Source organism: Neodiprion virginianus, chromosome 6 (assembly GCF_021901495.1).
Source record: "Neodiprion virginianus isolate iyNeoVirg1 chromosome 6, iyNeoVirg1.1, whole genome shotgun sequence".
NCBI classification, from domain to species: Eukaryota; Metazoa; Arthropoda; class Insecta; order Hymenoptera; family Diprionidae; genus Neodiprion; species Neodiprion virginianus.
The window spans coordinates 18,221,423-18,249,339 of NC_060882.1; the positions used below are offsets into that span (position 1 = coordinate 18,221,423).

Consider the following 27,917-nt stretch of genomic DNA (forward strand, 5'->3'; position numbering starts at 1 on the left):
CGTTCGTGTGAACTTTGGTTGGATAGTCATGCAAAGTCTTGGTTGTTGTTGGTGATCTTGGGGAATATACATCAGATTTGGTTCCTGAGCTACAGAGACTCTCAAGTTTCGCTGACTCCACAGATAAGTTAGTTACAATCTCCAGGTCAAATATTTCCTTAGTGAATTAACTATTACCTAGACGAAAATGTGTTGAATGTGTTTACTTCGATCAATTATCTGAATAGTGATAAGTTGCTTCAACCATTCGTTGTCACTGAAAAGTAGTTGAATATTTTAGGATACATTTGAAGAATTTCTTATTAAATCGAATAATATGCCTCCAATTCGTTCTGAAAATTTAATTTCAGAATTAGTTCATCAATCAAGAAAAAAAACGTCTGACTCACAATAAGTGGAATGTATAATGAAGTATCAAATTTCCAGTAATTTAGGTTCCTCTGACTATTCGTCAATCTTCTTTTCACATCGCACGTTACTGACACGGCACGCGGTGCGGTTTGTATAGTGGGTTTTACTCTCCAGGCCAAGTGCCACCCTGCAATATTATAGACGTACATAATATCAATTGTTAAATCATTTCGGGCTTGTCGACGGCATGGCAGGTATCCCACAGCGGAATGCTTGGAGTTGTATTGATGCACGCACAAGGTACACGTATAACCGGGGTGGATTGTACACGATATGCAAATGAGGGGAGCAGGTATCATTAGTAAACTATTATGCCGGAAACTATTATCATGTACCGGGAAGCCGTGTGATGGACGTGCCGACGAACGGAACCAAGGCGAGAGGCCGGAGCGATAGAAAGAGAGGAGGCATAATTTGGGGATCACGTTGGGGCTCGTATATTACCTTTGGAACAATGCCACAACCCGTGAGGACACCGAGGTACCTACAATCACGCGCATAATCTGCGAGGATCCCCCCACCCCACATGAAATTCTATGGGAGTTTCGTCTCCCGGGGATCCATAGCCGGCGAGATATGATCCTTGGGATTAACTTTACCCCAAATTGTTCGGGCAGCTAGCAATCGTCGACGCTTCGACTTGATTAACGAATGTACCAACATTCCGGGAGCAGGGTATCGATTCGCAATTCGATCAGTTTCGGACGAGATTGGAATAAAAAATTCAACCCAACCCTCTAAACGCATGGAGTGCTTACATTCGATCTAGGTTGTAGTTCCGGTTCAAAGTCACCTTGATATCGTTATCATTGATGAATTGTGTGGACGCATATTTAGCGAAAGAGAGTTAAATTTTTTCCAGTCAGGGCAGCTAATAATTATGTCCAATATATCTTGAGAGACAAAAATTGTTTTATTGACCAATAACCCAAATTATTTGTATCCATGAAGTGGCCCATTTTTGGTCAATTGATTTCGAGTAAAAGTTGGAGCAGGATTTTATTTTGAATTCCGATTAAAAAATTATACATTTGTCAGAATTGCTTGAATAAAATGATTTGGATTTTTGTTCGTACAGAATCTTCAGTTTGCTGATGTTCAAACTCCTGAACTTTGTTTCGAACCATCTTCGCGCAGGCCGCCCGCACATAATTCATGAAACCTCTCCAATCCCACTTGGGAAATTTAAGGACTCGCTAGATAAATTCGGAGCTTTTCAGTAAAGATATTTACTGCTATAAATTCATTCTGCAAAGGATCCAACAAACGCCACTTCTCGAAGAAAAGTTTATCTCGATAAACTTTCTTTACACACAACCTATTGAAACAAATAATCACAACAGAACCTCTGCAATTCTTAGAAAATTGTTGACGCTGGTTCCACATTCGGCTCAAAAAAGTCTGTGCCACATTTATATTTAATATCGACTAGTTTTAAAACACTCGCTCGCTAAAGCTGGCTCGGGGTCGGATGCCTAGTGTAACTGGTTTTTGTGCTCGTGCGCTCGCTTACTCGTTGTCAGCGTTTTACCGGATGACATAATTCTAGGGGAGACTGGGGCACGATGACTCCCCAAAAAAATTCTGGTATTTGCTTCACAGTATACAAAATGAACACTGTCTTTGTGCATGTGACACAAACCGAATTTGACCGTAAGAGTTTTTCTATATAATGCTACAAATCACGTTTACATATGCATGTAAGTATAACCAATTGTGATTTTATCACAATAAGTTTCGTTAAAAAATACCACAGAAAAATCAGCTAATTGCTGATAGATTTGAAACACTTCGCACAGCAATTTTAGCTCTAATTGAATGACGTTATTGTCATGTATTACTATGTATACAATGCCAACCACTCACCAATTGCAATTTGTTGATCCTGGTCGTCCGGTTTTTTTTTCCAATTCAAAATGTCATCTGAAGCATGCATATTGGTTTGATAGTATTGAAACTTGAAAATTAGTCCGGAAGGTCTAAAGTCATCAGGTCAAGGACCTGGACAGCCAGAACTACGGAGCGCTTGTCCTGGAACTCGAGTTGCACCGGGAAGCGGACCCGGAGCGCAGGATCCAGGAGGTAGAGAACCCGGTACTCGAAATTTGCGGAGCGCGATTCTCATCCGTCCGCTCCACTGCGCGGTTGTTTCCAGACTGAGAAATTTGGTAGCTGATTTTCATCGCCAACGATTACTATAGATCGATGACGTCAAGAGAAAAAAAAATTGTGGATGACGTCACTTTCTGATCACCCGAACTTGCGAATATCCAAACTTTGGTTTCGAACTTTAATACTATGGCTGATGTACGATGTATGATGTATGATGTATGATATTTATGATACGATATGATATGATATGATTGTTTCATCTTTTACGTTCGAGTTTGAAAGGTCTTTAACTGTTTTCCACTTTCAATGCGGTGACTAAATCCCGGCGCATATTGCGTCGCAAATATGTATCATAATTGTTCAATTCTACACTGTGATAAATTTTAATTTGTTATTATCACTACGCAGGTTCTGATTATTTCCCTTTTTCACTACAACTCCAAAATACATTTTTGCAAGATATAAAGTGAATACCAGATAATATATACTTTACATATTGAACATATTCAACGATACTTTTTTAGTTACAATCTAATACAGTGAAACAGCCGATTGGTAATTAGCTCTGCAGGATTTGAGGAACGAAACGTGTTTCCCCTCGATCGTTGGTCCCAGCATGCGGCGTCGTCTTCAAATTTGCATTACAACTTTTGGGAAGGGATGGCCGCAAGTTTCTGCGGCATTAATCCGCCTCTGCGCCTACGTAAGTAAGGTGAGTAGCTGGTAGGCAACAGTCGTGAGAACCGCATATATAAACCGACCGTGGTTTGGTCGCTCACCGCTTCTTCGTGGTTGACGCGTTGAACGAGTCGGCGACGGGACGAGGATGCAAGGGAGGCATCTTAGGGAAGGTAATAAAGCACAATTATCATTCATATTACCCAAGGAAGCCCACTTTGCGCAAAGATATCATGAATATTAAACCTCAAAACCCTCGCAACTTGTGTCTTCGTACCCGAAGGTGGATATCTTCCCTCGATCTCAGCTGGTTTGGCTGTTTTTTGCTTACATACATATATATATATATATATATATATATATATATATATATATATATATATATATATATGTATCAGATTAGCCATCGTGTTATTCAATCGCTCCATACGAAAGTGAGAATAATCTTTCGTCCGCTAGTCATCCGATCATTTCAATACACAATCATCTCTGTATGTCGGGTGTGATTTTACCTAACTAAAGGACCGAACGAAAGAAACGTCTTAACTTTGGCTGCAGTTTACGGAAATCGATAAATTTTTGAGAATTTTTCGTCAGTGCTGAATTGACTTTTTCCAATTTTTATTTACGGAATATGATTTGTTTCATAGAGTATTACAAACACTATTTTTTTCGACGTTTTCAGCGCAGGACATTTGTTAAATCCGAATGCTTTTTCGCTCTCACCATATATTAGTTTCCTTAACATCCAGACACTTTTGTTATGTGGCCCTTAAAGTAGACACAGAATCCTTGTACACCTACTTACCCATTTATTCTGGAGATGTATCTTGCAGATGTAAATTACCGAGTTACGGTACCCATTATGAGTCGCTCGCTATATCTATATGACTCACTGAGTACTTATAACTTTCAATCTAGGTATATTGCACAGTGTGATCGTGAAATACTTAACACCGTTGTCGAAATTTTTATTCTACAATTTTCTCCGTGTGGTTAGTGAACGTGGCAATTGTTTCGGCCTGTCAGTGCAAGGTGTGTACCAAATGACATGGTATTACGTTCATCGGATGCATCGACTTATAGGAAACACCTAAAGCATCTGGTTTGATTAGCCGTGAAGGCGTAAAGTTGTTAGGCTTCTGCAGCTATAGTTTGATATTGGCAATATGAAATGAGTGTGCAGATACGAGCCTGAATTTGGTTGGAATCCCTCGGCGCATCGCCTTTTACCGATGGTTGAAAAATATTCGTTCAATATCCGAGAATTCTTCAATTACGTCGAGAGCCGATTCGATTAGCGTGGCTGTACTAACTCGACCTGCAACCGTAGGACGACTTTAATTAAATTTACTGTGAAAGCTTTTCAACGCGTCTCAGGATTTTTCCTTCTACCTATCGATTTTTTTTCGATTTCCAACAGATGACGTGACGTTAAGCCGCGGCTTAATCGCCGCATCTTCAGGCAGCGAGTTCACTTTGGTACGTATAAGGCGTACGAATGTCGTTGGAAAAGGTTGGAAATGTTGAAAAAAGGCAAACAATTAACAATGTCCAATTTTGTCTATCAATTTTGATCATTTTTGACTAAGCGGTAAGAATTCTCCATCCGGGTAAAATGAAACAAACCTTTTTATTCCAGCTTGAAAATGTACCGAGCCACGCTCGATTGATTTGCCGTTTCCCATGAATTGAGGTTGCTGCACTTACGTTTAAGATGTGATTGAATACCGCAGGTCTAAATGTGTAAGCTATAATTTTTCAAGTTCTCCAAATGGTCAGTGAATTTGCAAGCCGGGAGAGGCTCAGTTTTTCATGATATTTCCAAAAGCATATCCCTACGCGGTGGCTGCATTTTCATTTCTCGCTCAACTAACTCCGCTATAGCTCGTTACTGCAGACGAGCGCATTTAGTATATTTTCATATAGAGCGGCAGCTTTCTGTACATCAGATTTACAATTAGCGTAATGACTTTGTCGGGAATGCATATCATATATCCATGCAAGTATACAACTCTTGCATATAAAGTGCCCTTTATCCTACTTATGTTCCGGGATTGTTGCAGTGAATTGAAACGAGGAAAATAATCCGGCACAAGTGTATATTACCTATACTACGCGTATACACATATGTACATCCCGTGCAAGGATACAGCTTATATCACTCTTCGCCGAGATAAATCCCTATTTTCCACTGTAAAACCATCTGGGGAAATAATCTGTCTCATTCTTCACACCGAATTGCTCTGGTGTACACACTGTGCTGCATTGCCGCACTGCTTCCTCCATCCCGTAACTGTAGTTCCGGCGTACAGATGCTTATACATCTCTCTGCGTACCTACACTCGTACCTTGTACCTCTGGCTGAGGTGATTTGTTGCTAGGTTTGGACCAGGAAATTTCAACTGCTCGGATCTTATTTGCAGTATGTTACCCAGCTGCTACATTGGTCTTCTGGTTGTGTTTTCTAGTCGAATCTCGTCAACGGTATTATGGTATACAGGGTGTTTTCGAATAAACTGGCTGTATGTTGGGTTGCCTACTGCCGAGGGAAACAATATTTGTTTAATATCGGTAAAACAGACTTACCGAGTTGTCGTTTAAAATCCTCGCGAATGAGCTGGAACTGCCGGTATTGCCAAGTTGTGTGGATTTGCGTTCAGCGATCGCGTTCCGGAGTCACGTTACAGTGATCATATTACTTGACTTGACTAATTGGCGTGTTTATGACTCGGTTGGTTTGTTTTACCGATATTAGTTCCCCTCAGTGGTAGGCAATCCAGCATACTGAGGTGTTTATGCGTAAACAATATCCTGTACAGGTATGAAGTGAAGAAGAGACGAAGAAGAAGAAGAGAAAATATATGCGTGCAAGGGTTTCAATGTTTCAGACATTCAAAATCAATTCAGTGCCTCCGAATGTAAAGTTGAGCTGAAAAATAATTGTTTTCTCAAAATGGTGAACGGGATTTAGATTCTTCACGGCGAAACTGGCGAAGTCGAGTTTGTCGATCGGACGACTGCTTTTAGCGAACGATTCCCAAGGGAGTAATAAACTACATAGAGCGGGCGGGACGCACTCCGCGTAAAACTAACTCGATAGCCGACCGTCCAGCAGCGTTGTAGCCTGGAAAAGTGAAAGCTCAGCAAATCTGGAGGTTCCAGATTATGGCTATTCCGACCGCAATTCTACCGGCCGATATCACACGCGTCACATATATCCCTTGACTGCGGGACGTTTCCGTCAAACGCATACTCGACTCCAACCCCCCTTATACGCCCATGCTTTGGTCCCTCCAGACGCTAACGGACAACCTGGCTAACTCTCTGCAAGGCGTTCTGAACATTATCGATGGCGGGTCAACGGCGCCGAGGTCAACCGACGATAGGGAAAGATGAGAGGTAGTAGAGAAAAAGTTACGGCCGTGTATTCGTCACGAATTGCGTCGAATAGCGCGTGGAGGAGATTAGAATTTTTAATGAGGTATATGTATCAGTAGACGGTTGAAAAGTGGATGAATTTTAGGGGTCTAAATATCTCAAGAAAAGGTAATTAATATTGATTGAGGCTTATTTTATTCACAAGTATGCGGATTGAACGTTATTTACAAATTATTTTTCACTATAATCAATTGATAGGATAAGTATTGCTATTGGTAATAACGCGGACGTTTTGCGATATCTCAAAAACGAATCAGATAAACGATTTACTCAAATTTTGAGAAAATATTTTTGGATAGATTATTCTACTTGTCACGACCCGAATTTATTTTTTTTTCAACTAAATGACTAGTTTTGTGAATAATTAGTGACCAGGAGGTAGATGAACATGGTTCGTTTGCCTGACAATTAAACAAATTTATATACATGACCGGATTTCGACTAAACCTTCTTCATTCTTCTAAATGACTACTGCTCAAAATTGATATTCGATTGTTCGTCCAGTATTTACAAGTTCTTTATTAAACTATCAATGAAAAGCATGCCAAATAAAAAAAGTGGATCATGGCAAAAAGGTTACTCTAATACTGAATAAATTATCGAAGAATATTATTTCCGAATTTGGAGTAAGTCGGTTGAACCGTTTCTGAAATATCGTCGCCAATGTAATGTACTTTACCTGTCAAAAGCGGACGATGTTTTCGTCGATAACAATTGTCTCTCGTAAATTTATACCGAACCAATAATTGGTCGTCGAGTTGTGAACATTCAAAATCCCGTACTCTTAGCTGTCCACGCGTAGATACATACACGGCCTCAATCGTTCAAAAGTACATGCATGAGAAGATTCTTCGTACCACGGAGGTGAAAAGCGTTCCACGGAAACAGGGGTGGGAAGGTGAGAACGAAACGCTAGTGCGATTCGAGAAACAGAGATAGAGTGAGAGAGAGAGAGAGTGCTAGTGAGAGGGGGGAGGGGGAGAGGAAACAATTTCCGGAATGCGATTGACGCGGTGGTATAAAGCCGCGGCCCATCTCTCCGAGGCTAACCAGCTTGGCTGTAGGGTAAAGCCAGAAGGTTTGATATCTGCTAATGAAATTGTCTGCCACTCGGGTGCCCCTTGAAACGGGTAAAACCTGTTGGTATTTACGGTCCGAATTACGTGTGCGTGTGCTCCCACGTTAGATATTTGTTTTACTTTAGAGCGATGCACGTTCCTCTCTATATATGTACGTGACTGGTTCTTCGGATCATTTATATTATACGGCAGTAAATTCGTGAGAGTGGTAGCTGTCTACCAAGAGGTTTCCTTGAAAGGACCTGCCCGACTTTCGAAGTCATCTAGTTTATACGCGCAGCCAACTTCGTCAGAATTTCACCAGCACGGTAAGCAGAGTGGTCATAGAGATATTAAGACCGAGGATGTGAGACATGGGCTCTCATCCCAGTGGGAACTGGGCACGTCCGGTGAATCGAGAGCGAAGAAAGATCAGGGCGCCATAGCCGTCTCTCTTTTACGACGTATCCGCGACAGAGAAAGAAATGGCTCTCCGATGTTTATTCTCTCTTCATTCACCGGAGATTTTCAGCGCAGCCTCACCTCCTCTATCTTAATATCCCTACAAGAGTAACCGACGCCATTGTTGATGGGCGAGAAGTTAAGGTTAACTGTCACTTGTCAGCCGGTCGATTCTAGAGAATTTGTTCTTGCTAGTGAAAGTTTGCTTTCAGGTTACGAGCATGCAGGATGTCAGCCAATCAAAATTAAGCGAGTTGAATCTCGCACGCTACGAGCAGGTTCTGTCAAAAAAAAAAAAACCTCTCGGTATAAGCCAGCTCGCATTTGACGCGATTTTCCAAGCGCGAACGCCCGGCTTGAATCTACAGATACATTATATAGAGGAAAAGGTAAAAAGCAGAAAAGCAGTCGAATGGGAGGGAAGAAGTCAGATTTGCCGAGGGCTTGGCTCTGCTTAGCTTGGCTTGGCTTTTCGAGGCTCGTGAATTCAGTTTCGGGATACCTTCGCTCGCTTCTGCTGAAGCAGCTCTCTCTCTCTCTCTCTCCCTCCCCCCCTCCCTCCTTCCTCTATTTTCCTCTTCACTCCTGCTCTTTGTAACCGCGTTAGTTGTCCGCCCTGTCTGGGTGATAAAAAATGTATCCTGGCCCAGTCTCCTCTTATTCTTTTACTTCTTCTTTTTTTCATTCAGCCACGGTGTACATCATCAGCGCGGTGTGCGAGGGCGTCTGACGTTTCGCCCTCGCCTTTAGTCGTCTCTTCAACCGCAAAGCTCGTTACCCGCGTTGTAATTGATCCCAAAAACTTTGATTTCAAAGCCTTTAGGCCGCGGGCTTTTCTTTACTGACGAGCGGCGCCCTCCTCATCGTAAATTTTGCGATCTCGGTCGCTCGAAGTTCGCACTTGTAAAATCGAGTGCGAAGGTCGTTATTAGAAGCTCTGTAGGTCGGTGTCCATTTGCAGGATTTTTCGTTTTAGGACTCGTTTTTTTTTTTACTCCGTTACAGCCGTGTTCTGCGCAAGGGTTGCAATTCCTGTTGTGGAAAAAGATGTGAGAACGAGGTAATATATAACTTTATTTCATTCCTGTTTCAATTTACCACCCGTAAAAGAGTTTCGTGCTTTTATCGTGAAAGTTTTTCTCCACCTCCTCTTCCTCATTCTCATACTCATCCTCCGTTTTCAAGACGGGAAATAAGGGAAGCGAACGACCAACCGAGGCACCGTGGCCATGGGAATATAAAGCATCGATAGGCCTCAAGTACTCTCGAACTAACTACGTTTCAGGGGGAAATATCTCCTGACCAGACTAGCTCTCCTCTTCCCATCTAACCTTGTTCTCTTTCCGAACCGAGAGCGAACTACGCGTATAAGTCAATTCTGCCAAAGTTTTATATCAACGTCTGCTACAATCATGGCGTGTATCGATCTGCTGAGGCCGAATTCACTTTAGCCGTTCCATCTTTGAACTCTAATTTTCAGGAGATTGATTTATTTAATTGAAAAATATCCGAGTGTGTATGAAAAACTAAGTTCTCCTCCGGGTATTACTCTTTACTCAATTATTAATGGTTTATAAAACCGAATGGCGAAACGTTGTTGAAATGTGGAACGGATCAAAGAGTGCGATGCGGAATAATTCGATGATACGATACAAAAACGCCCCCCTTGACACAGAGGTCAAAACATAAAATGAGCAATTGATCGTCGGTCTCGGCAATTAGTCGCATGAAATTAATCCATCAGAGTAATCGGGCGAAAGAGACGCGTTTAAGGTAAAAGGCGATCTCCGGTTTATACGTATGCAATTAGAGCATGTAGGTATGTATTATTCTGTTACAATTCCATGCATTTTATTGGCAAACACGCAAGGTGAAAGGAAGCTTTCGCACGTATATAAACATAATTAATTAATCATTCGATCGCTTCGTTCGTGACGGGAATAAATTATCTGTGTATTGGTACAGAATTATCATAAGTCCTCGAACGAGTCGATAATTTTAATTCAGGTTGCAGGTAAGAGCTATCACCGAATCGAATTAGGACCTGTCGATTAATTAAACGTCAATGTTTACATATTATTGAATTCGGGCTGGGTCGAGGTACGAGAGGAGAAGCTTGCTCGAAGCTTGCTTTGGCATTCCGTTTATTAAATACTTTTTTATTCTTAATAATATAATCATATTTTCATAGCATACGTCAGTTATTTACATGGGTTTCGGTACTTCTTTTTTTTTTTCTCCTCTCCTTTCGGGTTTTTGGTATAGGTATCTGGATAGTTGAGACGAGCAGACGAATTTAGGGTAGATCGGCACTCATCTTGCGGAGATCGGCGAGTCTCCGGCTCTTCTTTCCTCTTCCTTGCAGCAATAAATATATATGTATACATACGGACCTAGAAACTGCGGCGTTGAATCGCCCGTGACGCCTTCCGGAGAACGATCGTTGACCTCGGACCTCTTCCTCCTGATCCTCCTTCTCTGCGGAGGTAACAACCGTCCCACATACAACAAGACTGTTCGTTACCTTCGGTCAAGTTTCTTTCTCCGAGTGGCCGTCGGGGATTCGGTCAGAAACGCGTGGCCCTCCCTAAACCGATGCTTCCCTCTCACGTGGGATAGAGGCTCGTAAAACTCGGTATCCTCCAGCTGACCGTCGCCAGCAGGGAGACGAGGAAGTTACTCGCGAGAATGGCGGGGCTCAGATTTCGCCGATCGCCCCCGTGCATTGCCGCCGGTTTTTCCTCCTCTGAAAATAGAAGAATAAAGCAAAGGTGAGGGTGCGGCTCGAGTCGTTCTCGGACGTGATTTTTCACCGCCATATCGAAATACGGATGTACAGAGGTTCGATTCGTTCGGACGGATTAGCCTGTTTTCATTGACGAAAATGAGATCAGCTGACCCCCCTCACGCTTATAATTCGTGATATCGACGGGGTTGACGGGGAGGTTTCTTTGATCCCTGCAAAGCGGCGAGTATTTGCCGAGCCGTTTTCCGCTCAGCCGCGTCTTTTCGATGAACGCATTGCTAATCTGATGACCCGGGAGTATCGCCTGACCCGGGCCGATTTAATGAATACTTAATGCAAGCCCTTCCTCGGCAAGATTCCACCCCGAGCGCGTTCCGTGTCTTTGAAATGAACGCGGTTGCGCGGAGGAAAATCTATGAACGGATTAGTAACGCGTGGAGTGGAAAATTGTTTTCCCTCTACTTGTAATTGGCATCGGGCAGATTGCGGTGCACAGGGCTAATCTGAATCCCAAAAGTTTAAACCCGTCGCGCTGTTGAACGGTTCTAACAGCGTTTTCCTCAGATACGAAGAACCCTCGTGTTCCCGGGGTGTTTATGGATCAGATACATAACCGGCGGCATCGCTGTGCCAAACTTCGAATATCACACCGAGGGGGTGAAGCAGACACGTTTTTCGCCTGCGGGATGCTAATTCGAAAACCTGGTAACCTCAGTGAGAAACATTATAGTTGTCACAGTGACTAGAAAAATTCAGTAAAACAGGTATCGTCAACTGTTTGAATATTGTTGGAATTACGAAACACGAGATACACGTTTTGCGCTATTGTCGATCCTTTTTTGGTAATTGCAATGCAAAATCAGTTTCTTCGATTTACTCTACTTTTTTAGTTAGATAAGGCTTTGACATGAAATTATTGTTGCACAAGCATTAAATTTTCGCAACAGTTACAAGAAAATATCGTAACAGTGATCGCAATGAGAAAGAATGGTAACGGATACTAGATTTTCCGGTAACAGCTAGAAAACTAATTTTCATTTTCTACCTGGAACTACATTTTTCGATTATGGTAAAAAATGAAAATAGTTAAGGACCGGGCGTTAACCGGAACTAAAAATTTTATCTCAGTGCTGCACCCACCGTCTCGTTTTTTCCCTACTCGGGAGTCCATTGGAAGCTTCATTCCTGATTATGACTTGCCTACAATTTTCTACGGTACACAGGTGTATACATATTATCTATACACGTACATGTAACAACCCTCGCCGAATGACCAATGAACGGGGAATTGTTTTATGTGTGTATGCGGCTGGGCGAGCTCTCATCCCCTTGTTGCAGCTAACTTGGTGTATTCAAATTACCAGAGATATTTCATCTCGGTTTCATCGCGTTGCCCTGAGGGAGCGTTGCCTGGGTCGTTTCCACGCTATCGCCTGTTGTACGGTTATAGGTTCGATACTTACCCAGTTCAAGCAATAAATATCCGATTGAAAATAACGCGAATTTGAATAACGGTTCGAGCCGCTTCGCCAGAGACGGATTTTCAACATCGAATCGTTAATCCTCGGACCCGCTTCGATGTCTTCGGTGTTTAAAAATAACTTTACAATCATTTTAAATTAAGAAAATTTATAAAGTGTATTAGCAACGAAAAGTGAAAAGCCGTCTGGGAAAATGAAAACTGCGGAACCGACTTCGACAACGATAAACGAAATCAAAGTTAAGTGAAATAAAAAGGGTCAACAAAAGTAACGATGATTTGAAAAAAAAAGACTAGTTATAGATGCATTGATATGAAAAAGCATTCTATGCATGAAACGCGTATTTTAATCTTGCGAATTAATTGATGGACGGATGAATGATTCAACGTGAGTAATTTTTGCAACTTTATTTATACAATTATACACCCCTGATTTATTTATTTTTTAAAGAAATGAACGTGTTTTTAATTTTCACCTCGTCCGTGCAATTAAGCAAAATCATGATTTACAATATATTTTTTCACTCTTGCTCCGGATTTTGACAAAATAAATGATCCGTTAGATATACGCAAGTAGTTAAAATAAATCGTCACAATTTACATATAGGTATGTATCATCATTCTCAAGAACGTCGAGTGCGATCGGTGAGGCGCGAGAGGAATAACAATTTCGCTTCGGGCGAGACCCTTTTTACTCTAATTCAATGTTGCATGGCTGCTGCTGGGTGGTAGCGAGGTATTTTGAAATGTTTCATATTCCATCAGATATACGGTTACGGGTGACGAGGCATGTATCCATCCGTCGGCGTATTCCTCAAGACAGGCAATAAATTTTTCATCTCTGTTCAGCGAGGCGAAATATCTGTGAATAATTTAACCCCGTTTCATATGGGTGAAAATTCACGTACGTGAACTGCACTTGGCTACTCCGGCCCAAGCGCATCTTAGTCGATAAGTTTTAGGGCTTCCGGACTACTGAAACCATTCGGTGAACCTCGATCTATCTACTGCTCATGCGCGAAGGCGGGAAATATGAAATCTGTACAGTCAGAATGCGCGGTAGGTCGATTTTGGGGGCTTGGAAAAATTTCGGTGGTCTCGAAGCCTTCTGGCCTGTCTACTGACCTTCGATAACGTGAACTATGACGTATGCTGGCCTCGCGTTGCTCGGGACACAAGTGTAGTTGCCACCGTGGGATGGTTTCGCCTTATCAACGACCAATATGGAGCCCGTCGTCGTCGCCTCCACCCTGACACCAGGCTCCACGTCGTAGTTGATCATCCTGCCCTGGCGATACCAGAATAAATAGACCGGCGGCTCCGTCGACGACATCAGCTGGCACTCCAAACGTAGGCTCGAGCCTTGCTTGACATGGAGGTCTGGTGCTCCAGGTATTATGGCATATGCCTCGGTTACCTTCAGTCGGGCGAAATTCTGCTGGACCGGGTGCGTGGCGACCTGGAAAGAACTTTTGTAACCACCTTTTTCTGGTCATTGTTTTTTGCTAGGAGGTTCGCGTCGTGCAAGCGTACGGTGAAATTATATGATCCCGGAACCGAAGTAATGATCGAAAATCAACCGACCTGATGGAGGAAACAAAATGATGCAAAAACTTTACGTGTACCAAGGAAAAATGTTGGCGCGGACTTCTGTAGACTGTAATTTGCTGTCGATCTAACGACATATGATGTCTAAATCTTCGAAGTGACCGCAAAAATAGTTCCAGAGTGTAATTCACACCAGCCACTTTTATCGCGACTTTTTTCACACAGAACTGCAAACTTGATATTTTCAGGTTTTGGCCGCAGGAAGTTAGCCGTAATTTACATCGCCCTCCTTCTCGTAACATATATGCGACTGTGTGTGTCTATGTCTTCTGAAGTTAGCTCTACGACTGTTTTAACGACTGTTTTATTGTCCATTGGCCGGACTCAAACGTACACCCGCTGGTGTTTCGACGGGATATAAACTCTCGAAGAAGAGTCTGCAAACAGGACCTAAATCCCCCATTTATCACGAAAAAATTCAAATTAGGGCAATAATGTATACTGTGTTTTGTAACTTTCCGCTTTTCCAAGAGATCCAGGAAGTTATTATTATGATGACCCCGTCAATGACAAGTCGAGTTCTCATTGGGTATCCACGTTTACGTATGTAGATAAAGGTTTTTTTAACCACTAATTCCTGTAACGGACACCTGAGTGCAGAGATCGATTCTTTCGTGCCAATCAATATCTCGAAAATGACTAAACGTATTTTTAATATCTTGGTCTCAATTAACGCGATTATTTCTAACTGAAAACTGTTTACATTTTGATCAAAACTTGTCGAACTCAATCCATAGGCTATTGCGAAAATGAACATTTTTTTGTCCGATAAAACTCGAAAACGGATAAACGAATATAAATGGAATTCAGGCGATTGACTTTCCTAAACTTCGAACTGATAGGGGTTTCAAAAGAAAAAAAAAAAAACGGAGCCAAACCATCGCTGAGTTATCCGTGTAAATAAAAAGTTTTCTATCCAATCTCTCCATTTCCGTAAACAATTTGGAAATGGCGTATAGTTCCGTGACTAATACTTCTATGCTAATAGACTTCTCTGGTGGTTCCTTGTTTTGTTCCATTCGGCATTCTGAGTAGAGAACGATTGAAGGAAAAACAAAGTGTGAGAAGGACGTTTCACGTCAGAGCTGGTACTAAGGAGCATGTGAAAATCACCAAATTGAGATCTACGGAATATATACGGAAGATCTTTGACCCCGGACTAGCCATCCTTGAGTTCTTGACTTCCCTTCGTGCACGAATCTGACATTTCCACGGGGCGGACCTTTGGAATCTAAGGCCAGGCTGACCGATATGTCAGCTCTAATGACCCTTCGCTAATTGTTCCCCGCTAGGCTAATCTCTTTTTAACTGATATTTAAACGCGCGTTTAATTCGGGCGGACAGCTTATGCGGTCCGGCGGGGCGGCTTTCGGATATATCGTAATTGGTATGCAGGGAGGGCAAATAGCCGTTGATGGCATCACCTGACACTCGTAGACCCCGGCGTCCTGAAAAGTGACTCCTCTGATTAGGAGAGCCCAGTCCGAGCTCGAGGGTCGTATCACAAAGCGACTGTCCACCGAATGCGTCGCTGCTCCTACGGTCAAAAGTTGGCGATCCCTGCGCCGGATCCACGTTACCTGAAACAGCAAAGGGTCTCAGGTTAGCCCATCGAATCAAACGGGAATTCAGTTTGCATCTTATTGATTTATTGATTGCGGGAATATACGCGACTGTTACGGTCATTTATGGTTCGGAAAATTCGGAAATTGACTGTCGAGGAGGTTGGACAGTTGGGAATTAATCACTTTCGTCGATTTGTTCGCGAGATTGTCGCGTGTTCAAAGTAATTCATCAAATTTATTTATTCGTAAGAGCTATGAGGATTTTGCTTGAAATGCAAGAAAAAGATTCTAAAATTCTTGATTTCAAATCGCTCAAAAATGGTGGAAAATTTAGGAAATTCGTTCGATGGAATTCCACTTACATCGCGGAGATCATTTTTTTCTCTCAAATTCACTGAAACAGGTTTTCCTTAGCAGCAAATTCAACATTGCTGTTTGTCGATCGATCAAAAACAAAAGCAGTGTAACTTTGCAAAAATTAACGTATGCAATGGTACCAACGTGATAAAAACATGTTTTACTTAGTATTTTGAAGGAAATGAATCATTGCCGAGTGAAATCAAATGAATTTTAAAATAGTTTGAAATAAAGAATCCATGTTCGAGATATTGTTGGTGATATCGGTATTTTTGTTTTTTCTATTTGCACGAAAATCGTCGTAACGTTAACGACCACATAATTGATCAGTAATTTAACCTGTGGCTATGATGACGCGATAAAATTATTAAGAAATTATCGATTCCTCTTTAATGGAATAAATTCAAATACCTACATTTTAAAATTACTTTTAAACCAGACCTGTGAATCTAGTGCGAATATTTGAATTTTAGAATACATCGGCATGATTAGACGAAAACTGATATTTTCAACGCGTATTTACACAGCACTTTCATTCGTTTTACGGAAAATAATCAAATCGGAGAAGGTATAACGATTTGTATTTTCAAAATCTAAACTAACCCTGGGATCCCCAATTGCGTTGAAATTTCGCCGAAACACGATCATAGTGAGTAAAAAAAGACTGAACGTGAACTTGCTCGCGTTTTAATTCCGCCTGTAATATCGAATCACAGGGTATAGTTTTCGGTTCTATTCGCCAAGCTGATTGACTGCCTCAGATTTTGATCGAAGTCCTTTATAGTCGGAATCCGTCCAGCGGCTCGATTAATGTAAGTGTCGGTGCCCCGCAAAGAGATGCAGAGAAGCTGTTTGAGCCGGCTGCAAGCGCGTCTCGGCCTGCAGTGATTGGATTCAGATTGCCCAATCAATATTCTGGACCGTGGATTCTGGGGCGGCGTTCGTCGCCGCTACACAAGGCCTTATTACACGCGTAATTAGAACATCGCACACAGCTAATGCCTCCCAGGAAAGCAATTCTCCGGCAATATAATATCCGAGTCACTGCCTCGTAATCTAGGGTTGCCGTAATCCCTATCCTTCCTGAAGATGTCCTCCACCGTATCTCTCTCTCTTCGTCCTGCCGCAAGGATTTTCGCATCCAATACTGCGCGTTTATACGCGATCTCTCCTGAAACTTACCTCGTAAAGTAACGAGCTAACTTGCCCCGTTATCAGATGGGACGGACCAAAAACTAGTTCAAGGACGTTCCTTCTACACGTTTTACCTTCGCCTGGCTTTTCTCGCTAAACAGGACGTACGTTTTACACTTACTTACTCTTACTACTTTAGAATTTATCGGTAATACTTCCTCATACTTCGTTAGTCTGGTCAGGTTTTGCCTCCTTAACGTTCGGTTAAGGATGGATTGGTTTTACGGTCTGAATCAAGTATTAGAGTCAGAAAGAAAACTGTTTAAAAGTCTCCAGTAGGTAGTTTTGTTTGTGCTAATAATGATCAACGCGAATAAAATAACGTATCTGTACTATAATGTATTGAAAGCGAGTCTGATAAAATTTGAGTAACACGATTACTTAATGTATCAACGACCTTACGAAAAGGTTTTTATAAGCAGAAAGTATGATAATATTATTGAACTATACTGTTTTCAATCCAATTCTCATGTTTTTCGGCTGATTTTATTAACCAGAAAGATTTTTAGAGATAAAGTATAAAAATATTTTCACAAATAGTTATTTCTAGAGTAGAACGCTAGAATTCATCCTTAATATATCATGTATCCGAAGGGTTTGCATATCGTTGAACCCTGGGTTTAATTTCGAAATGTATATTCTGTCATTTTTAGACTTCGATACATAACATGTATGTCTGTATGTATGCAATGAGAATATGTATATGCATACAATTGTTGAACGGTTTCGAAGTATTTTTATTTTGTTATTTTACTTTTTTCGTCGTTCCAACTCCAGGTGAGAGATTAAAATGGGATTGCAGGAACGACATTCGTTCCGAAACGATGAAGAGAAGGAGACATTCGTTCTCATTACGATGGATTGAAAACAGAGATAGCGAGAGCTAGGAAGGGATCTTTTTTTGCGTTTCCTTTTTCTTGCTTCCCGTCCAACTCCCGGTTCGGATGGACAACAGAGTTCGTTGTCTCCAGGCCGTACCGGGACACGGGAAGCCGCTAATCCCTACTTTCCCCGTCTTTCCCAATTTTCGTGCGGACGACTATTTATACATACGATCCTTGTTTCCCCGCCGATGCAAAGGTCCTGGCCTCAGACCTGTGGCGAACTTCGGGCTAGTTCCGTCAGCTTAGTTAAGCTTTTAAATTGCAGCTTTTCAAACTGTTCGCCACTCCTTTGAATTATACTGTTATCTCCAAGTTGAAAGTAGGTAACGGTATTATTGTTAACCATGGTGCCGCTTCGTGCCGAAATCGTATTCCGTCAAATTTAACGGAAGAATCAGTTTCAATTTCTGGTAAAAGTCAGTGAACTTTATCCGTATCGTAACAAAGGTGACCACTAGTCGTCGGTATCCGTAAATCGAAACGATTCGATCGATTGTTGGATTCACTTTTCAAGTTAGCGTAAGCTTCGTAATCGTTCACTGTCATTATCTTCTCACGTTTTATTGGCAATTTATATCCATCATCTACTTCCTAGCATAACGACTTTTCTTTGACAAACAAAATGTAATCAGCCCCTCGTATATTCGCTCGACGAGCCCTCCTAGCTCGCTCGCTCTTAGACGTAATGCTGCAACTCTTCCATGAACCACATTGTCTCGTATTTTCATCAGCTGCGTAAGCCTTATCTTTTCAGGATACTCGCTCACAGTACAGCGTCGTTGTAACGAGATATTGCGGCGAAGCCCTCCCTGTATACATAACAATACGTAACCCTCTATAATACACACTTTTGTATTATACGATGCAGGCGCGGTGATAGAGAGAAAGAGAGAGTCTCAGCTGTAGCGGTTTACGAAAAATGACAAAACGTTGTCGTACTTTTGCAAAGAATCCATACTCTCGCCTCAGTTCCATTTACGCTTTGATACGGTATGAGTAAAGGCATCCATTTCCGCAAAAGTTTATACACGCCGACGTTGACAGAATTCGTGGCGTATTTTCAACGAGTTTATTTTACCGTCGAAATCGACGTCGCGAAAAATTTAGGGCTTGAACGATTTAAGACTCGGAAAACTCTAGACCCAGAGGTTTGGATGAATGTATTGGGAAGATCGATGCTGTATTGTAATAAAGTGTCTCTTCTTCTTTTTTCGCGTAGAATTCGGCCGGCACAACTCTGTGCTTGTAAAACACTCCTTCTCAAACAAAGAATCCCATTTCGCATTGGAGAAGTCCATTTCGGGAAATCGATTAATCGGGGTTTAGTTGTCTTGGACTAGAGTTCCCAGCTCTGACTTTTCGAAGAGTGAAAAACTCGGTATAATACAGGGATGGGTCCATCCGAGTGAACCACGCGAGTCGTGAAGCGACTTTCTCTTCTGCGTCAGGGGAAAAAAAAACTGCCGAGTGGAAAATCCTTTGGAAAATCCACCGGAATCAAGTTCGGCCTATTGTAAACTGGAAACCAATTTCGCTTGTCCTTGTACAGCAAGGGTCAATATCGTCTATACCTGTATATACTTTATCCTCGCGATTTTAACCTGTCTCTCTGTCTCTCTCTCTCTCTCTTGGATGGATCCGAACCCGGAACACTTGGTTCGTTCGATTGATCCATGCTCTCCGCGAGACTTGGAAAACACTCTTCTTTGAGTTCTTCCTTTTAGTGCCTACTCGTTCAAGAGAAGTGTACCGGGTGACTTCGGGGGATAGGGGAATGTCAAGTCGTTGATAAGTTCCTTGTTCGATAGTGGTCTGCTACCTCTTTTCAAACTTCAAATTCGCCTTACCTAGTCATTTTACCTACAAGCTTCCCCATTCTTCTGAAATCCCGTTAAAACTTTGTTCCAATTTCAAATTCTCTTCCAATAAGGTCGTAAACGATTAGGTGAAATTTGTTAAATCTCAAAGTGAACTTTAGTCAAATAAACTTAAAATACAACGTATCGCATAATGTAAGGAAAGATCAGTCTCTAAAAACTTTTTAAAATAGTTCAACGCAGGGTGCTATTATACATGCTGTTTAAAATAATTTTAATAAATGTTTTGAAGTTCGCTTACGGCTCTCGTCGTTTTACATCAAAATGAAAATCGACATATTCCTGTACATATATATATACATATATATATATATATAAAACAACCGAAGTCTTGATACAAAGTGCCTTATTTTAACCTACTTAATTGTTTGCCCTCCTCTGCATTATACAGGGTGTCCCTAAATTGAGGGACACGGACCAGCGAGCGTGATACCTGACTGAAATGCAACCGAGAATTTCTTTACCGGAAGCTCGTCCGACGCATAGTTTTTGAATTATAAGCGATAGCGTTAGGCCAATCAGAGTGCACCATTTCATCTGGATTTGCCGCCACGGAAATTGCTGTTTTGTTCGTCTGGGTGAATTATTATTATTCGGTTACAAAGTAAATATCGGCACCTCCCCTCACTCGCTGTTGTACCCCTTCTCGAGCGCTGACCTCGGTATTGTTGCCGCGGCACACGCTGCCGGCCGCACACCCACGGACGCACACTCGTGTGTGTGAAAATAAGCGAATGCCCAGCTCCACAATACTACGAAACACACATACACGAGTGAAAATAAAAATAAATCTCGAAATAAATCAGCGGATTCAAGATTTAATGTTATAAAACACTTCCAATCATCGATGTATGCATAACACTAGAGATTTTAGATGATTGATATGCCGTTAGGGTTCATAATTAGTCATTCAATCAATCTGAATTATGCTTTCCGAACATTTTTTGTGTCTTTGCAACATAACTTTTCCACTAGTTTGAAATTCATCATTGACATCCGATTTTTCAATAATGCGAGGGAACAACAACTCGCTGAATTGACGTGTCAATAGGTTTGTAAATCAATAACAATTCACCTGAGTTAACACAAAATAACTGAATAAATGAGAATTCACTGAATCACTGAAAATGATAACTGAAATCATGAGAATTATTTGAGATATAACTGAATTAGGAAGAGTTGTAATAAGTCAAGTTACTTTGAATAACTTTAGATTCGTGCCAAAATTTTATGTTTAGAGAAAAATAATCAAATTCAATTAAAAAAGTAATTTTAAATCAAGAAGAAGAAAATTTCCAAATACCTGAATTCAAATGAAGCAATTTGAATTTAATAAATCTATGCGAATTTGAGGAGAAATAATAATTATTATCTGGACCAGAAAAATCAAGTCGAATCACATGAATAAATTCAATTAATTCAACTCAAAAAAATATGGTGTCATTCAAATTCCCAGTTATTTCCTCCTCGATTCAATGTGGGTCTGGAGTGGCAAGTAACGTTGAAATTGTTGAGATCAATGCTAGTGATGGCCACTCATCTGAGAATAATCGATGTATTGATTAATCGATTTCAACAAAATAATCGGACACGGCTCGATTGAATTGGTAAAGATCGGTAAAAGGGTAATCGATTTGGTAAATTTCTGCGTGTGGTCTTAATATCAGAAGAGATATTTTGATAATTCATAGTCTTATTCAAAATATTTTTAAGTTTGATAAACTTTGAGTAATTAATACTTGAACCACATACATCGATACTGTATTGCATCGTTCGTGTGAGTAAACAAGCGGCTCCAGACCCACATTGAATCGACGAGGAAATAACTGGGAATTTGAATGACACCATATTTTTTTGAGTTGAATTAATTGAATTTATTCATGTAATTCGACTTCATTTTTCTGGTCCAAATAATAATTATTATTTCTCCTCAAATTCGGATAGATTTATTAAATTCAAATTGCTTCATTTGAATTCAGGTATTTGGAAATTTTCTTCTTCTTGATTTAAAATTACTTTTTTAATTGAATTTGATTATTTTTCTCTCTAAACATAAAATTTTGGCACGAATCTAAAGTTATTCAAAGTAACTTGACTTATTACAACTCTTCCTAATTCAGTTATATCTCAAATAATTCTCATGATTTCAGTTATCATTTTCAGTGATTCAGTGAATTCTCATTTATTCAGTTATTTTGTGTTAACTCAGGTGAATTGTTATTGATTTACAAACCTATTGACACGTCAATTCAGCGAGTTGTTGTTCCCTCGCATTATTGAAAAATCGGATGTCAATGATGAATTTCAAACTAGTGGAAAAGTTATGTTGCAAAGACACAAAAAATGTTCGGAAAGCATAATTCAGATTGATTGAATGACTAATTATGAACCCTAACGGCATATCAATCATCTAAAATCTCTAGTTTTATGCATACATCGATGATTGGAAGTGTTTTATAACATTAAATCTTGAATCCGCTGATTTATTTCGAGATTTATTTTTATTTTCACTCGTGTATGTGTGTTTCGTAGTATTGTGGAGCTGGGCATTCGCTTATTTTCACACACACGAGTGTGCGTCCGTGGGTGTGCGGCCGGCAGCGTGTGCCGCGGCAACAATACCGAGGTCAGCGCTCGAGAAGGGGTACAACAGCGAGTGAGGGGAGGTGCCGATATTTACTTTGTAACCGAATAATAATAATTCACCCAGACGAACAAAACAGCAATTTCCGTGGCGGCAAATCCAGATGAAATGGTGCACTCTGATTGGCCTAACGCTATCGCTTATAATTCAAAAACTATGCGTCGGACGAGCTTCCGGTAAAGAAATTCTCGGTTGCATTTCAGTCAGGTATCACGCTCGCTGGTCCGTGTCCCCCAATTTAGGGACACCCTGTATATTTCGTTTCGTACTACGTCCAGCTGGATGTAATTATAAGTACAGGAGTTTAGGATTTACAAGACTTGTTTTGAGATGACTAAATTGCCGTTGCTCGTTCTCTTCTGTTCTTTTGAATAAAGCAGCAAATAGCGTTAATTAAAAAGTTTTATACAATCCGGCGTTGCAGAGTCTAAGACGAAGACGGTTCCCTTTGGTAACTCAGTACTCATAACGTTCTCTCAAAGTAACTGCGGAAAGGTCGTGCGTAAATTTAGCTCTAATGTTCGAGTGCCTCAAGCCGCTAAAGCTGCTCGTGAAATGTCCCCGGATGACGGAATAATCCCACCTCAATATTCAACGTCGATAAATACATCTGCGTATACATAATGTACGTTTATACGCCTAAGCGCACCTTGTACCTGATCGTGCAAACGGGTTGCTACGGTTCGCACCGTGGCGTAATTAATTTATCCAATTGATGCCTCCCCTTGAGCTAACACTCCCAGTGGGTATTACATCTATAGGGCGTGCCTAGCTCGTGACTCGGAGTTATTCGGTTGCGTAGTTCACGCGAACTTTCCTAGGTATCTGTACGATCGTCTTGTCGGAAAAAGTTTAGCCAGCCCGAATACAGACGTCTTTAGTTAAGACTTCTTACGACTCGTGGAATCCAGCCAGATATGCTTGCGCATACGAATAACGCGACGGTTAACGATCGGTGTACGTTTACACACTGGATAATCATACCGTAATAAGTATTCGCAAATTTCAATCGCTCGAGCCGGTTTCCATACCGAAAAACTACTCCAACGTTGGGAAAAATGTTGCTAATCGTAAGAAGTAGCAAACATACGCTCTTGGCTTTGGTCACACAGGCATCGAGCAGCCGGGTCTTTTGGGTCCGTGGAAAGCTGCTTACGGAGGACGCAATATCGTTTTCTATATCTTTATTCGTACCTGGGGGCCGTTTACTCCCGGTGTTGTGACGTAAGCTCGTAAATTTTCTGCACCTCGCGGTTCTCGTCATCCGACAATGTCTCGGGGAGACGCTGTTCTAGTTTCTAAGGATTGACGCGTCGCGGGAACAAAGGACCGTTGTGAGATGGCTCGTTCATGCGCGAGTTTTGCTCCTTTTTCTTCTTATCTTTGGTCCGAGGAAAGAAGGACGGAGGAAAAATCCTTTCGAGAAAATAGGAAGCGAGAGGCGTGATTCGCATCCAGATTGAGATGAAATTAATTCGAGCAACGTCGCGAGGTGTAATCAAGTTATTTGATTTTAACTAATGGTGTACATTATGCTTTGAATCGAGTCTTTCCAAAGTCTCGTCTATCCGTTAATCAAGGAACGAAGGCGGAGCTCGAGGAATGCTGCTCCGACTTTTTGCTTCCTTTTTTTTTTGGATGGTCTGTTTTTTTTTTTTTCATCGCTAAGAAATAAACGTTCCTCGACGTAGATTGTTGTAAAAAGAGGAATTGATTAATTTCAACGTTTTCACGCTGCTTTGCGTTTCTTATTCTCATACAAAACGTCTTCCATCTCGTTTCGCCTTCTGGCATCTGATTAAATAATCAAGCAGATAGAATTAATTGCTCGGTTTTTTTCCGTCTCGTTTATTCGTACTTCTCTGTCTTTGTACACCGAAAGGTCACGTTACAATGGAACTGATTGCAACTGATTCCACAACCCGTATTTAATATCGTTTACCAGTGAATTTTCTTCGTGTATAAGTTACGCCAATGCTACATAGTTTGAAGTCAAACTGACGATCTTATTTTGCACAAAACGAGAGTATAAGGTACTCGCATGCAATATTGCTATTGGCGAAGTTTTTTTCATTCCGCAAATTACGCACAGTCAACAGAATTGAAGGCTTCCTATTTGAAATCCTAGATAAAACGAAACATCCAGACCCTAAAAACTACAGAGTAATTCAAAGTAATTGTATTCTATGAAATATTTACGTCAACGTTAAACCGCAAAGTAATTATATGTATATTACCCGGGAGGCTTGGGATTCGAAATGACGGTTGAAATATCAACGCGATCTTTATTTCACCTCAGTGTTATAATTGGTAAATTCCTGGTGCACCGAGTTGATACGATCGACGAATAAATTCATAAACAGTCGAGTTAATTGCGTATGCATGATTACACACATTCGTTCGGCATAAAAGTGTTACAACTCACTTGGGACATATGATTGTAAATTTCTTGAAACAGGCGATACGACACGTATCCCAGCAGTTCCACGCTACAACGTATCGACTCGTATCGTACAACTCTGCAGTGAAAAGTACACGATGTAAAATCTTTACGACGGTCAACGGTGAGCACACATTTTTCCTTGATCCGGATCCAGTCGATTGGAGTGAATGGTGTAATTGAAATTTGTCGAAATAGCCAAGATTTCATTTGAACGCTGGACCGAATTGCTTGCGGTGAGAACGAAAGCTGTCTCTTCCTCCTCTTCGCCCCGTCAAATTCGGATCAAGTCCACTTTTCCCGATGCTCAAACGGCGATAAAATTCAAGGGAAAGGAATTACTGCCCAGGAGCGTGAGGGGCGAAATCTCGGAGCGAATTACTCGGCGCCGACGGGAGGTAGTTGCTGGCCCTCGACTCTCGTCTGGGCCTCTGGATTGCGCCAGGTCAAGTCGAGGGCCGGAGGTTAAGGTGAGAGGAGGTGGCATGACCTACAAAATCTTGGCCCCCTATTATATTTCACGCGATACCTGCTGCCGAGCCGCAGAGCGACGTTTTGTTACGGAATTTTTCCGGAATCAATACCAGCCTCGCCCGAAGCTCTTACCTACACACCGTGCAGACTCCGACGGACGAAAGCTCCTTTCCACCTTTCCTCAACCAGATGAATTCATCTTTTATTCATGTTTCGTTGAACCGGTACGCAAACGCTTCAACTCGTTTCACCGAATTACAGACTGCTCAGGGTCGCCTTGTATGTTCTCTATCGTTCTTTTTTTCCCCTCTCCATCTCTATTGTATAAACAATTTGGCTTCATTATTTCCTCATCCTTTACTTTTCTCATTTTTTGTTCAACGGTCACTTCGGACCAAGACATCGTTCCACAATTATTTTTTTGCGTGGTTTCATCGTCGCTGAAGTTGAGATAAAAGAATCTCGTTCGCAATTTATTCATTGGAAATACAGGTTGCTCTTATTTTCAACATCTTCGAACGCACGATATTTTATTCTTAAATTACTATGCATGCAGTTTTTAATATTTGATATCACTTTTCCATCACTCTCTGTGGTTAATTAATGCACCAGTTATTTATTTTTGTACTTATAGTATAGACAATAGGGACGAACACATTGTCATTTTCCCATTGTATATTTTGCAGATGCAAAATGATAAGATAATATAATTGTTTTGTTCATGCGATGTGAAAATGTATTTGAAAGGAAAATAAAATAAATAAAAACAAACTCTCGGACTAATACTCTCGCGTGTTTGAGTCAGCGAGAATAATTTGCGAATCCTTTTCGTGCTACATATGTATAAAGCTTGCGGAAATTCCTTGTGCAAATAAGCTATGGTATACAGCTCTGCGTTTGTATAATTTATTCTATAGGATATATATATATATACGTACACTCATACATAAAAATTATGTGATTGCATATCGTCGACGCTTATTCTAATGTCTTCAGAAGCTCGAGGGCAAAATTGCACGTCCTGCGCAACCAGCTGAGGTATGATATAAAATATATTCCAAGATTTTTCCCAGGATGAATAAGATATACGTTCACATTAACGAGCGATTTTCAAAAGCCGATTAGAAATTAGGATCAATTTATCGAACACTGCTGAAGTGTTGGAATATTTCGTGAAAACGCACGAATTTCCTTTCGGTGTTGAAAATATCATAAAAAACACATCAGCATAAAACCTCTAATCGGAATCCTCGCAAGCTCACGTGGCCACTCTGATCGCGTGCTGCAGCCTTTCGCTATCTCTTTGAAATCTCTGCGGGGGATTTCTGTTTTTCGTTTTAACGTTGAAAAGAGAATTAGCGTATTTTTTTCGCACTTCTTACTTGCCTGATTTGATATCTGTCTAAAGGCTTTAATTGAATTCTTAACTTGTTTCTGAATCAACTTCTGAGTTTCAGATGTATGTGAAATGTTTGCTGATTTGATGCACGGCAACAAATGTGCTTTCTTCCTTCAGGTACGTTGAAAATACGTACAGATTCAGGAAAGGAATAGCTGTGCGATTTGTATCAAAACTTGTGAGGAAGTGACTTTGGCTCGAAATAACTTTTGGACTACCAAACATTCGTGGGGATCGTGGAGCTCGAATGGTGAAAACGAATTTCAAGGAGTAAAACGACAATGAAGGGTGCCAGAGTGCTGCCTCTCCGAATGGGCATATAAATGAGATATTTTGTAGGTCGTTGGTTGTTTTTTTCGGGGGTCGCTACACTTTTCAACTCCCAAATAGCACCAGCAGTGATATACCAACAATGATATTGGCACTAAATTGGAAGCAAACATTTTGAAGGTCGATCAAAATTTGAGTCGATAGAAAAAATAAATGATGTAGCAGCATAAAATAGTGGAATTCTGAGCAGAAGTTTAGTCATTTATGTTTCATTTCAAATCGCTTCAAAATGATTGAAAATTTTACTGACTCCTTGTTAAAAAATTTTATCCAGATAACTGTTTTCCACAAATTCGCTGAAAAACTTTTCCTCATCATGTTGGAATCGTGAATTATTTAATTTCACAACATTGTACCGATATTGATTACGATCAGTAAATAGCAGTAAATTGCGCAAAGTGCTAAGAACCAAATTTGTTCCAATGAATTTGTGGAAACTGGTACCTGATAAAATGAACCATCGCAGAGTGAAGTCGAACGAATATAATACATTTATGACCATTTTGAAGAAATTTGAAACGAATTAGCATCGATATCCAAGGGTTCGTTTCTAATTTTAGTATTTTAGATCTTTGTATTTTTAGAAAGATCTTCTCAGCTGATGGAGATAATTATTTGTTAAGTACTCAGTGAACGACTATTTCGTTACAAAATTATTGAAAAGTATCAACTTCCGGTCAGCCAAACTCCTTAAAGAAGCAAATGCCGATTTCTCTGTTCCTGTCCGAATGTGGTTCAATCTTTTCAACGATTGCTG

At 40.9% G+C, this 27,917-nt stretch overlaps 1 protein-coding gene across 5 annotated transcripts in view; it reads right to left on the minus strand.

Moving 5' to 3' along the window:
- LOC124308220 (limbic system-associated membrane protein-like) overlaps positions 1-27,917 on the minus strand; it is a 77,107-nt gene that overhangs the window by 8,845 nt on the left and 40,345 nt on the right. For 3 of the 5 annotated variants that reach the window (XM_046770722.1, XM_046770721.1, XM_046770723.1), the window contains 3 exons: positions 15,421-15,576; positions 13,514-13,847; positions 10,340-10,908 (listed from right to left, as the gene is read on the minus strand). In XM_046770722.1, coding sequence (XP_046626678.1) covers positions 10,769-10,908; positions 13,514-13,847; positions 15,421-15,576 — 630 coding nt within the window. In that variant the 3' untranslated portion in view covers positions 10,340-10,768. Of the gene's footprint in view, positions 1-10,339; positions 10,909-12,782; positions 13,251-13,513; positions 13,848-15,420; positions 15,577-27,917 lie in introns of those variants that run through there. The other 2 variants (XR_006908946.1, XM_046770724.1) reach the window with 2 other exon arrangements.